Here is a 13,488-nt window from a genome sequence, read left to right on the forward strand (position 1 = left end):
CAACTTAATTCTAGAATTCACAAACATTTATTCTAGTAAACACTCGACTTGATTGTGATGTCACACGCTCCTAATGTTACGTCACAATCAAAACAATCAAACAATTAACAAAGAAAGAGATTTTATTTCTAAACAAGCGTAAAATTCTCACAAAAATTTGTTTTTCAATTTTTTAAAAAAACATTTTTAATCTTGCCCGATTTCGGTTTAAACAAAATTTTACCAAATTTTAGAAATTTTTATTTTCGTTTATATCAATAGATGACGTCACAAATAAAAACAGTAGACCAGAATGGACGTTTGTTACGTCACAAAAACCTGGAATTTAACAAATAAAAAAAATTATTTAATTAAATTTTTTTTTCTTTTTTTTTCGGTTTCAAATAAAATGAAATATTTCGATTTTTTGTTCGGTTTTGAGTTCGAAAATTCAAGGAAATAAAAACACGAAACTTTTGTTTTTCTTTCGCGTTGTTTTAAGTTTTGTTTCAAATTCTGCCGAGTTTAACTAAACCCAACACCGGCAATAAAACCCTTTCACTACATTCTGTCACTTTTCCTTCTCATTCCAAGCCTTGAAAACTTGAAAAACAAATTAAAGGGTTAAGTATTTTCGGCTAATATTTAGGACAAGGGTTTTATACGGGATGGTACCCACTTATAGGATAATAATATGCTATTATGACGTCATTTACCACCCTTATAACACGCACAATTGACACAAATATCGATTGTTTTAGTAAAAACACGATTAGAAAAATTTTAAAGCTTCGTGACATTATCAAGTTTTTGTTTTACCAAAGTTTAATTTATGGCTCGAAATTAAAACATTTAACCCTTTCAAAATCAATTATTATATTAACAATCTTAGAAACCCAATCTTTGTCGATTTTAAACGATCTTGGCAAGCAAAGAGTTGAGTAGATAATGGAATCAAAGTCACGTGAGCAAACGTCACAGTGTTCCGAACGTGCCAATGTTTCGTAATAATTAACCATTGTCAATTTAGGTGATCAAACAATGGTAATTAATTACTAAACATACGAACAAGTGGCCTGGCCAGCTATGTTTGTAAATACATATATAAAGTGGGGGTAAAACTTAACCGGACTCTAAGTTAATAAACAATTATTCTCATGTGGTCTAATAATAACCACTTGACCTCTGACGACCTTCAAACATCGGGGTAATCAGGTGTTAGGCACCCGCAGAATTATCAGAACATTAACAAGGCTGCAATCAAGCATTTGCAGCTAAGTTTTTTGTATTTATTTATCTTTGATCTAGAAAGGTCGACTACACGACCTAAACATAAAGTAACATCAGTTACCCCGAACCAATCTTGAGTTGCCTGTGAAAGTTTGGGATATTATAGATTATAATTGCCCGATAATTATACTGCTGATTAAGTGCTGGCTCAGCAGAAGTTTATATCGTTTATAGCGCCTTACTTAAGGACGCTACAGCATGAGATCAGTGGGGAATAAACCAAAAACCTTATGTAGAAAAGTGTTCTTACCACACCGCCGCTCAAATAAAAATGAAAGCCTAAACTAGTTTCATCTCTAAACTAAGTTAAAATGTTGAAACAACTGGGTTAGAGTTGTTAAAACAACAAAATAAACCAATTTTTAAAGCCAACATGTTTTGCGTTTTCTTCAGATTTATTAAAAACTAATTAACATTTTGTTGACACTGAATTCCACGCTTGGCATATGCTTTGTTGTAATCTGATTGGCTGGTAATTAACCAATAAGAATCGATTAAAAGCAGAACAATTTAAAATTAGACAAACACGCTTTACGAAACTTATGTCTTTGTTTATACTAATATGATGTCATAGAGCAGGGGGTGAATAATGAAGCCACAGCACATGTTGACATTTTAATCAAAGCCTACTTTACTAAGTAACAGCTTGCTCTTTAGCTCCCACCACCGGGTATAAAAAATTACGACAAAAGCAAAAAAAAGGGACAAAAAAACTAAAAGCAGTTTCGCCCTAACGACACATCGTTCAAACAACGATTTAAATTATATCAGTCTAAGTAAAAACCTAAATAAAATAAGTGTTTTGTTGTTTTTAACTTGCCCCATCTTTTAATTCATTTAAAACTTTTGTAAAAGTAGTTCAGCTTTAAAATTATTGAAGAACTGTTTAAACTAATGTTCTTGAAACTCATCCCAAAAATAACTAACAAGAATTTTTATTTTAAACGCAACAATATGATAGAAAAGTATGGACCCAATCTAAACAAGATTCCACTAACTTATATACAACAAAGCTAAAAAAGTAAATAAACCAAATTTTTTTAAAGTAAGGTACAAAAGAAAATTTCAAGGTTCCAATATCTGGAAATTTAAACCCAATAAAAGAATTGTTTTAAGAAGTTTTAGTCCAGAAGAAAAAGCTTGCAAATCTGATATCAATTCACCCCAAAATTAAAAGTTTAAATAAAAGTGATTCTAGTTTTCGCAGCATTTAGAAGCCAAACATTCAGAGCTTCGTACTCTTCCACTGCTTCGTCAAACTGGTCAGGCGTGAAACCTTTTGTGACACATCGCTGTCGCGCTTCGATGACTCGGATGTTTTGAACACTATCACCACTAGCAGGAGCCATATCACGAATAATTTGGTAGATGGCGTCAGTTGGTCGTTGTTTGCTGGAAAATAATGAAAATTTAATTTAAATTAGTAATTATTAATAATCTACTTTTTTAAAATAAGCCCAAAAAAATATTTTAAAGTATTTTAAAAAACTTTGAAACAAAAACCAGCAGCGTGGTATAGTAGTTACAACACATTGCTTTACTACATGAGGTCTTTAGTTTGATCCCAACTGTTTCCAGAGTAGGACATTAAAAACTTCTGCTATGACAAAAACAGAGAGCAGCATAATTATCGGGCAATTATAATCAATAATATCCCAAACTGGCAAAGTTAACTTGAGACTGGGTCAAGGTAACTGATGTTACTCAATGTTTAGGTCGTAAAGTCGACTTCCCCACATCAGTTTGAGCACAACAACAAATTAAGTTTAATAATCAAGAAAACTTACCGTTGAACATTCTCAGAACCCGGGTTCAGCGTATCTTTCGACATTTCCATCATTCTCATCGCCTCGTTAATATCATCCTTCTCAACAATATCTGCTAACCTTAACCGAGCCTTAACGAGCATAAATTAAATAACTATTAGACATTTAACTTATTTAATTTAAATTGTTTAGTATAAAAGTATTGCTGAAGATAAATAGTTTCACAAGCTAGATCAATAACAGTGCAATGCATGTAATTAATTGGTTTGCAACATTATTGAACTGTTTGGAAAACTTGAAACTTTTCAATTCAAAAAAAAATTACAAAAATTTTGTTGAAAGTTTTGAGAACAAACCAGTTTAGGGAAGTGCAATAATTATTCCATTTTTGCACTTTCCTTCACCGATTCGTAGCTCAACACTGCCATCCCGTGGATGAAATCAAAGTCGAGAATCAACAGAGCATGAAGGCCGGGACAAGTGCAATATAACAATGAAGGAACAATGGGAAACAATGGCCTACTATGAGCTACAATGCACAAATCAAAACCAACGAGCAACTGCTGCTTTTTTTTCATTTTATTTTTTTATTACCACTAACTTTATACTTAAAAAAACTGATTATTAACAAATATAACCCCTAATTAATCAATATTTTAATATTTTTTATCAAGAACCACCCACCAAAGCAGTAGCGAGTCTAAGAATGGCCAACAAAGTCCTCGCCGAGGTGAAAGTTGCGTCGTGACTGGCCCTCGCCTCTTTCCTGAGCTCAACATAAGCAGCAGTGATGTAGTCAGTCAACTCTGTTGGAATGGCCGGGGTTTTCTTCTTACATAACGCAATGTAACGTCTGCCGAAAAAAGGTTTTAAATAATTTGAATTATACCAAACTGATATAAAATGGTCTTTACATAATGCAAAAATGGTTCTTTAAATAATTATACCAAACTGATATAAAATGGTCTTTAAATAACGCAATATAACGACTGTCAACTTTTAAATATACAATCTAATTTAAAATACTTTTTAAAAATTTTATTTTATTTTTTTATGTAGAAATTAACACTTTAAATTACCTCATTAATTGCATGTTGATTGGGGTAAACTGCAATGGAGGATGAACAGAGTTCATGTGAACGTAAGTTATATGTTGGGCCAATCTAAAAATTTTAATTAATTAATTTAAACCAATCTTTGTCAAGTTTTACTTAATTAAAAATTTTAAGGTAACACTAAAATTAAATTATCAGTTTATATCATAAGGCTTGGTAGACAATATATATGCTTTATTTAAAAGCCATAAAAATAAGAAAAACTGCCGTTTGTGGTGCTTCGGTAAATTACAACAATTGAAATAAAAAAAGCAGCTTTCAACTAAGTATTTAAAACACAATAATGTAAAACATTACTTCAATAAACTAAGTTATTACCTCAGATCATTATCACGATCCGGTTTGTCCTGGATCAACCACAGAAGATCAAAACGCGACAACAATGCAGCAGGGAGTTGGATGTTATGCTCGATCGACTTTTTGGGGTTGTATCTCCCGTACGCGGGGTTAGCAGCTGCGAGGATCGAAACCCTTGCGTTCAGTGATGTCATAATGCCAGCTTTTGCGATGGATATTGTTTGTTGTTCCATGACTTCGTGGATGGCGGTTCGATCCGCATCCATCATTTTGTCGAATTCATCGATGCAACAAACTCCTTGGTCGGCCAACACCAACGCTCCTCCTTCTAATATCATCTCTCCTGTTAATGGGTCCTGTGATGTCATAAAGAAAACTTACTGTGATGTCACAAAAAAGACTATTGTGATGTCATAAGAAAGGTACTATAGTGTCATTGGCAAGAGTGTAAGGTAGTTTATACAAATTATAAATCAAAGTTTGTTAATTTATATAAAAAGTCAATTATGACATCACAAACCTTCATGACTGCAGCAGTGAGTCCGACCCCCGATGAGCCACGACCGGTCGTATATTGTGACCTTGGAGCAAGTCGATCAATGTAGGACAGGAGTTGTGACTTTGCTACACCAGGATCTCCCATCAAACAAATATTTATATTTCCACGGATTTTCATTCCTACAAAAACATTGAAATATTTAAAAAAAACTTGAATAAATAAATAAAAACTAAAAAGTTGTTTTTTTGAATAAAATTGAAATCCAACCGTTAGCATTCCTGTCGACCCCCCCAACTAGAAGTAACAACAAAGCTTTCTTGATATCCTCGTGCCCGTAGATTTCGGGGGCGATTGAATTTGCGAGTTTGTCGTAAAAATCCTCCTCTGTAAGTGTTAAGAATATTGTTATAAGTAAAACATATGAAATAGGTTTTTACTTATTATATTTTGTTTACTATTTGATAATTTTTCTAATAAGTCAATATACAAATTTTGTCAACTCTATTGTTAATGAACCTTAACTAGTAATCATACAAAAAGTACAGAAAATTGGGTTTTAGTGACAGTGCCATGTTATATAACATTAAATCCTATGTGAATATATATTTTGGCATGTTTTAAATTATTTGATTTGGTCTCTTTATCAACTGCATAAATGTAATGCTAATTGTTTATTTATTTTGCATATTCACCATAAAAAGTAATCTTGTTATGTCATCAATATTGTTTAGAAATTAACCAGCAGATCTTTAATACAAGTATTGAGTAAAAACCATAGAAAAGTTACTCACGAGTGATTTGTTCAATCTCCTCCTCCGTCATCTCTCCTTTGTCTTGCTCGTTCTCCTGAGTTTTGTTCATTTTAACAACTCGCTAAATATTTAGGAAGAAATTGATTTTATCAAACAATTGTGCAGTTTGAAATGTTTAAATTTTTTATATGTAAGGTTCTGGGTTCGATCCTTACTGCTTTCTTTTTTGTAGCACTCTTAAGTTAGATGGCTTTAACAGTATAACTTAATCCCAGAACCAAACAAAAATTTTTTTATCTGAAAATTATATTCTATAATATCCTAAACTGTCTAAGCAACTTGAGACTGGTTGGGGTAAAAAAATTTCCTTAGTTTTAGTTCGTAAAGTGGCCCTTCTCACATCGAGATTAAATAAATACCAAAAAACTGCCCCAGACTTAAGTTTTAATAAGAGTCAACTAATTGGTCAATCTCAACTCACGTGAGCTTCCATGTAAGAGTCGGTTAACAACCCTTGCTGCATTTGTCTGAATCCCACTCTTAACATGGGGAGAAATACCCCGGTCACGCTGATGTGGTCGCCTGGGAATGCAGAACGAGTCGTCTCACCCCGACAGAATATCGTAAGACTCCGCGGAATGTTACCAACCGGAACCATATCACTCTAAAAAGTGGACAAAAAAAGTTTAAAAAATGCCTTTTTTGAGGCAAAAATGTTTTTTATGCGGATCTTTACCCCCTAAAATGTTTTTTTTTCTCAATATGTGAAAGAGATATCTAACATAAAGTAATTTACTGTGTAATCGATGGGAATTAAACCACAGACCTTAGGATTTAAACACCTAGCATTTTGTTAATAGAAATCAAACTCCAGACAGTAGAAATTAAACCCAAGTATTTAGCATGTGATCACCGGGAATCGAACCCCATAACTTACACATTGGTTCAAGATATATTATTTTCAACTCACATGTTCTTGTATCTTGACCTCCTGGAACTTGGTGAACTTTGACCCTCGATTTTGGAGGAATAATTTTCCTCCGCTTCTGTTAGTTTGGCAATCCTCACTCGGACATTGTTCCAGTGGAATGAAAGTGGGGGATGAAATCTAGATGGGATAATTTAAATGGAATAATGTTTAGAAAGTAGAGATGATGATAAATAAAAAATTAAATCCTAATGTAAGCAATATTAAAACATTTTATTTTAATAATCACATTTAGGAAAAATGATTCATGATTAAATATCTGGATGTTTACTTAAAAATCATATGCCGAAAACTGTTATTTAAATGACAATAAACAATTTTTCCTCCTTCTCTGGATAATGCCAGAATAATTTAAACCTAAACTTCAGAAACCATTTTTAAAACTTAAGGTGTTTACTGTTCAGCAATAAATTTATTCTCAAAAAGATTTTCGATAATATGCAGATACTAGCAGTAACTTCAACTTAATTTTAGTTTTGTGAAAAATAAGTTTTACAAAATATTCCAACTTACCGGCTGATAAGTCTCGCCCCCGCAACGATCGCAAGTATAAGTTGCTACCGACATCATCGGTTTCACTTCAGTGGCTCTGATTACTATCCCTCGAACTGAAGTTAGTTTCCCGATGTGTTTGGACTTCACTTCCCGGATCGGAAGAGCTTTCTCGTTCGATGAAGATTTAAAACTTACCTGCAAAAAAAGGTTGAAAAAATTGTTAAAAAAATGTTAAAGTTTTAATCTAAATATGGAATCTGTTACAAAATAATTTGATATTAGTAGACTTGTTTAGAGAAATTAAAATTAATTAGGATTAAGATTAATTGTTATGAGGAACTAAAATTAAGACTTTAAAATTTTAACCCAAAGTTGAAGTAAAAACCACACAACTTTTTTAAAACATTTTAAACAAAGTAAAAACTAAGGTTTCAACATTTAAGTTAATGCCTCAAACATCACAATCCTTATATAAGTTTAATTATTCCTACAACAAAACTTACTTCGAATCTTCTCATCAACTCCGATGGATATTTATTCCTCCAATCTCTTTGTTCCGTCGGATCCTGGTGGTTCCTCTGCTCCATCATCATCCGATGCTCGATGTAAACATCCAGGGCATCTTTGTGGGTCACCTGTGCAAGGGTAATGGGTTAAAAATGGGAGTAAAATATTGACAAAATGTAAAAGTTAGAAAAAAAAAGTTTATAAAAAAGTTTTTTAGAAAGTTGTATTTAAATATATTTTAAACATTCCATCAGTATTTAAACCTTTTAAAAACAACTTTTCCTAACAGTAAAACCAAATTTATTTCCTTACCTCCCTCTCCTTATAATCTGGTAATATTTCCTCAATCACATCAGCGAATATTCTCTGATATCTCAACGTGTTTGCAACAACGTTCTCCGCAAGGTCAGCATCGTATTCTGCAAGGTCGTCCAAATCCACCACTAGTTGGACTTCCTCGCGGTGAGCAAGTTTTGTCTAACAATCATCAATGTTATTTTTATGATGTCATAAAGAATATTTTTATTAATTTCAAGTACCTTAAATTAAAATATAAATTTAAAAAATAATTCTTTAATCTAGTTTCAAAAATCTTCCCCTTTTTCAATAAATTAAACTTAATCTTTAACTAAACTAATTTTATTTTCCAAATAAACTGGTCACCAATTAACACTTAGTAACTAATTACTTCTTAAAACCAACTTCACAAAAACTTGGATTAAAACTCAAGATTTAGGTCATATTTGGTTGAAGCAAATAAAGTTTATTTGTCCAAGAAACCTCGTTCTATTTACTATAAAGCCCTGCCTTAAATAATTAATAATTCAGAACATCTATGCAGGGAAAAGTTAATTATATAACTTGCAGCTGGTTTCAATACTAAACGATTAAATATCAAGGGAGAAGGTAATGGATGTACGTTTACTAAATAACTTAAGTTTGAAATACGTTAACCGTTTAATAACAACCCCTTTTTATTCTCTAGAACGGTCGAGCGCACACTAGCAATGGCTTCATTATTGTAAAGATTCTACGTACAAAAACACACGACCTACGATGACAACGGTTTATCTGAACAAAAGAGCAAAATAAACGACTTTTTCGTTCCATCTCCGAGTCTTAAAGTCGTTGAAACAGTTGCCAGAAGCAGCTGCCTCGGCGCAAAATTTCACGAAGTTTTGCAACTGTTTATAGTGAATCTAACACCTTTATTAACAAAAAGAATTTATTTTAAATCCCCCGATTTATTGAACGTAACTTGCGACTTTTTAAAAACTATTTAAACACCAAATTACAACTTGAACGAAGAGTTTAAACGACATTTAAATGCCCCCAATTTTGTTTTACTTTGAACAAATCTGAAATTTCAAAAACTTTGACCACAACAATTTCACTTAAAAATCTTCGTATAAAGAAAGAAACATTATGACGTAACAATAACGCCCTGGGCCGTCACATTTTTGCAGTTGTATTGTAACAATAACCCCGCTGTGATGAATTAAACTAAACAAACGGTACTTTGAAGTAATGACGTCATAACCACATTATAATGACGTCACAATACTCACCAATATTTGTCCATATTTGAAACATTTTCCGTTCCCTTCGTCCGTGCAAAACTCGGACAAAAAGTTCTTACATCTTTCTGTGACGTAATAATACAATCGTTAATCAGCATGTTAATAACTTTAGTAACATTCCTATACTCTGACGTCATCAACACTTTTATATTTAAATAACAATCAGGTGTATTATGCATATTTACGTAATAAATAACTTTCTATAAATTAAAATAATTAACAATATTAATTATGACGTCACAAACCACAACGCGAAAGTTGAATTCGTCGAGTTCTTAAAACTTTCTAATAAGTTAAAAGGTGTGGCCCTTAAACTATCACATTGACATAAGCATATTTGGCCTGGTCGCTAACTATGACGTCACAGAAACCTCATTATATATTTTCACGTAACAATCGGGAGGTTTATAAAACTTTTAAAAACAAAACATCGATTCTAACGATATTTAAAAACGAATTTTCATAATAAAAAAACGCGAAAAAATTCCTACACGAAAGTCGCGCTTTTAACTTTCAAACCTTCGAAAATTTCTTCAAATTCGTTCTAGAACGAAGTTACGAACGCTGAGATACGCTTCAGTGCACTCAGCAAACATTAACTTCGCTCTTCACGACTTACAAGACGACGATGACGTCACAATACCTCCTTATCAGCGGTGCATCCAAGCAAAACTTACCTTTTTCAGCGGCGTAATCTCTCTTTTTTTCGGCCATTCTCTCGCTTTCGTTTCAATTCTCTTCGAAACTGAATCAATAAAAATTTGTGTTTACATTTAACCAAAAATATTGGAAAAATGGTATTTAAAATAATTAAAAATATATTTTAATTTACTTCAAAACAAAAATGTATTAAATAAGTTCAACAGCATTACATTTAATTTGTTAATTTGTTTTTGTTCTTTTTTTTTAATTTCATTATTTTAAAAAAATTAAACATTTATTTAGACTAATTAAAAATATTGTGTTTTTATTTAACAATAAAAAACCTAATTTTCATATTTTTAATAAAACAAATAATCTTAAAATAAACAACAATATCATCTGTTTTATCAAATAACTTAATAAAACTAAGGTTAAAAACAATTTTTTTTGTATATATTTTTATCCTTGATGCTTCGACCCAGTCTCGAGTTGCTTGTGGCAGTTTGGGATATTATAGATTATAATTGCCCGATAATTATGCTGCTGATTAAATGCTGGCTTAGCAGGAGTTCATATCGTTTATAGCACCTTACTCAAGGGCGCTACAGCATGAGAGCAGTGGGGATTAAACCCACGACCGCATGGGGGTTTAACATGTGTTCTTACCACTACACCACACTGCCAGTAAATTGTTATAAACTCTAATTTATTTGATAAAAAAAAATAAAAAAAACTCTTGTTTATTAATGTCAACTACCTGAATGTTTAAAAACTTATTTAAAAAACTTTCTATATTTAATCCAACAATGGATTTTTTTAAAATCTAAACTTATATAAAACTAAAAAAACAAAAAGAAAGATGATAAAGTAACATTTCTTTCCCATATCAATAAATTGTTTAACATAAAAATACACAAAACTAAAATACGAGAACGACCAATTTAAAACAATTCACAACTCCCTGAAACTATTTTACATTCCTTTAACTTAGACCTTAACTTAAATATCTAGAGTTGAGATAAAAACCTATAGTGTAACACTGAAAGACTGTTTTAATTACCGATTATATAAAATCTTAAAAATTTAACATCAATGAGTTATAATATAGCGTAGTGACTTTTAAATATAAATTTATTCTTATTATTAGACTGTCTGATTGTTGTATATTTGTTACCCCGACCCAGTCTCAAGTTAAATTTGACAGTTTGAAATATTATTAATTGTATTTGCTCAATAATTAATCTGCTGATTGATTTATAGGTTAGCACAAGATTTTTTGGATCTCTATTAGTTTCGCACGCCCTACATAAACAGGGTGTGTAACCGAAATACGGCACATGTAATTAAACAAGGAGGTTGCATAAATTAAACCCTTACCCTAACCCTCACATATTCAGTTTACCCATTAACACATCTGACTCGTAAAGCGGACTAAGTTATACTCATTAAAACATATTTCAACTAATTTTTAATGTCTGGTTGAACAATTGCCATACTTAGGTTATAACGCCTTGTTAAATTCGGGCGTGCGAAAGTAATAGAGATCCGATTTTTTTGTTTGTAACACCTTATTCAAGGACATTCAAACATTACAGTATGGACAGATGGAAGCAGAAGGGATTAAACCCGAGACCTTAAGCAGTCAAGTAATACTCTTGTCTTGTCTGCTTGGGGTTTAAAAAATAAATTTATGCAATAAACTTCTTAAAATTTATCAATAATTAGCTAGGATATGTTTACTGACAACAAATCTTATTAAAAAATTAAATATTGCTAAACTAATATGTATAAAAGCACGTCTCGAACGCCGCACGTGTTTTATAAAATCTTGATTTTTAACTAAACAAAAAATACTAGAAAGTTCTTCAAAAAAATATATTAAATCAACAAACCTTTTTGCAGTTTTGATAAGTAAAAAGGATCTTGAGGTTTCCAAAGTTAGGCTAATTTTAACCAATTTTATTAAAAACAAAATCTTCAGAAAAAATAATGTTTTTATTTCAATGGCGGGAAAACGATGGCATAGACATCATATATATAAAAACAATTTTTATTCCGAGAAGTCGCAAGTAATAAAAACTTTTTAGATTTTTTATGTTTATAATATCAGTTTAAATATAAAACTGTCAATAAAATTAATATTTTAATGAATTTAATAAGCAATATTTACATGTTGTTAAATAATTTAAACACTTAGCTTTTTTTAGTATCACCCTAAGATAATAGGATTTTATTATTATATTGAAAAAAGATTTAAAGTTGTGACTTAGTCAAGCCACCATTAACGCTGGTCTTAAGGGTGAATATTCCGGCATTAGTGCGGTTCGAACCCAGAATCTTTGACTCCTAGTCCGCCGCTACATTAACTTCCCTACAAAAAGTAATTGGTTGGGCCTTACTGCTGCCAAATGGTTGCGCTCTTGCGTAAGGTAAAAACAGGACTTACGTTGAAGCAAATAAACCCAATTTTATGATAGATAAAAAAGCAATATTATTAGTTTAATTATATTTAAAAAAAGCAAAGGTATCTTGAATATTGGTCGGGGTAACAAAGGCTGTGTTTAAACTGTAAAATGTTTTGCGTGTAAGAACAAAAATATATTAAAAATATGTAAACAATTAATTTGTAGTTGTCAAACTTGTTTATAACTATATAAAAAAGATCCAAAACAAACCAATCTAAAAAAGAAACTTCGTTACAGAAAATTGTTTACGCTTAGGACATGCACAATAAAATATTTTTCACGCTCGCAAGATGATGCCAGAGAGCAAAATTAGCAGAATTTTTAAACTTTGCCACAAAGAACTTTTTGTTTGTAATTCAACTTTTTTAACTTCATTTCGTGAGGTTTTTTACTTCACTAAAGTAGGTAAGTAGGGCCATGTTCATCTTATTATTCAATCTGATCTGATATGGAGATAAAATAAACAAAACTTTTTGGTTTCTTGACTTAAAGCTTGCCAAGTAGCGAACAAGAATTGAAAGAAGGGGCTCTCATCGACGCCCGAAGCGATGTAAGACTGGAATTCGAGTTATGCGAGCTTCGATTTTGAGCTTTTTATACAAACACAAATGCGCTCACCTCTGGAATGTTTATCCTGTGTGTGCGTGTTCGCGCGTGCTCTGTGACGTGGGTGTGCGTCAAGCACGCGCGACTAACGACCGTTTCGGAGCGGAATGACCAACTGGGTCGAAATGTGGACCACATTCGCCGCGCGCGCGATGCCAAATAAACAAAACTTCGGGTCACAAAGAATCCTTAGTTCAACCTGAATTATTCAGTTTAAATAATGTCGAAAATTTTAGCAATTTAAACAGCGCAGACGACGGAATCATAGTGGGGTTTGTGACGTCATAGATAGAATGTGTTAGACATGGTAGACGAGCAGGTGTTAGACTTTTTATTTGATTTTGAAAGCTTAGAATTGGTTCAGAGAAAATAAAATATTTGTTTTGAAGAATTTAAATATTTTGTTTTGAGAATAAGTTCACGGATCACTGCGCTTCAATTAGCGCAAAGTAAAATATTAAAATCATTAAATTAAAAAAAAGAAAAATCAGAGATAAGTTCGATTAC

At 31.9% G+C, this 13,488-nt stretch overlaps 1 protein-coding gene across 2 annotated transcripts; it reads right to left on the reverse strand.

Annotated features, from left to right (window-relative positions):
- Positions 1-2,194: 2,194 nt before the first annotated feature.
- Positions 2,195-11,861, reverse strand: LOC145751590 (DNA replication licensing factor mcm7-B-like). Of its 2 annotated transcripts, XM_082567772.1 has the most exons (16): positions 11,803-11,861; positions 9,946-10,013; positions 9,257-9,333; positions 8,001-8,165; positions 7,685-7,816; positions 7,200-7,376; positions 6,669-6,806; positions 6,180-6,362; positions 5,738-5,819; positions 5,214-5,330; positions 4,968-5,125; positions 4,469-4,803; positions 4,115-4,198; positions 3,720-3,888; positions 3,057-3,166; positions 2,195-2,661 (listed from the first exon to the last, which is right to left on the reverse strand). In XM_082567772.1, the coding sequence occupies exons 2-16, from the start codon at positions 9,980-9,982 to the stop codon at positions 2,448-2,450; spliced, it is 2,178 nt and encodes a 725-aa protein (XP_082423898.1). In that variant the 5' UTR covers positions 9,983-10,013; positions 11,803-11,861; the 3' UTR covers positions 2,195-2,447. The 2 variants fall into 2 exon arrangements, with proteins under 2 accessions (XP_082423898.1, XP_082423899.1); XM_082567773.1 differs by lacking the exons at positions 9,946-10,013; positions 11,803-11,861 and adding an exon at positions 9,514-9,809.
- Between the last annotated feature and the right edge of the window lie 1,627 nt (positions 11,862-13,488).

This window comes from Corella eumyota, chromosome 4 (assembly GCF_963082875.1).
Source record: "Corella eumyota chromosome 4, kaCorEumy4.1, whole genome shotgun sequence".
Taxonomy (NCBI): Eukaryota; Metazoa; Chordata; class Ascidiacea; order Phlebobranchia; family Corellidae; genus Corella; species Corella eumyota.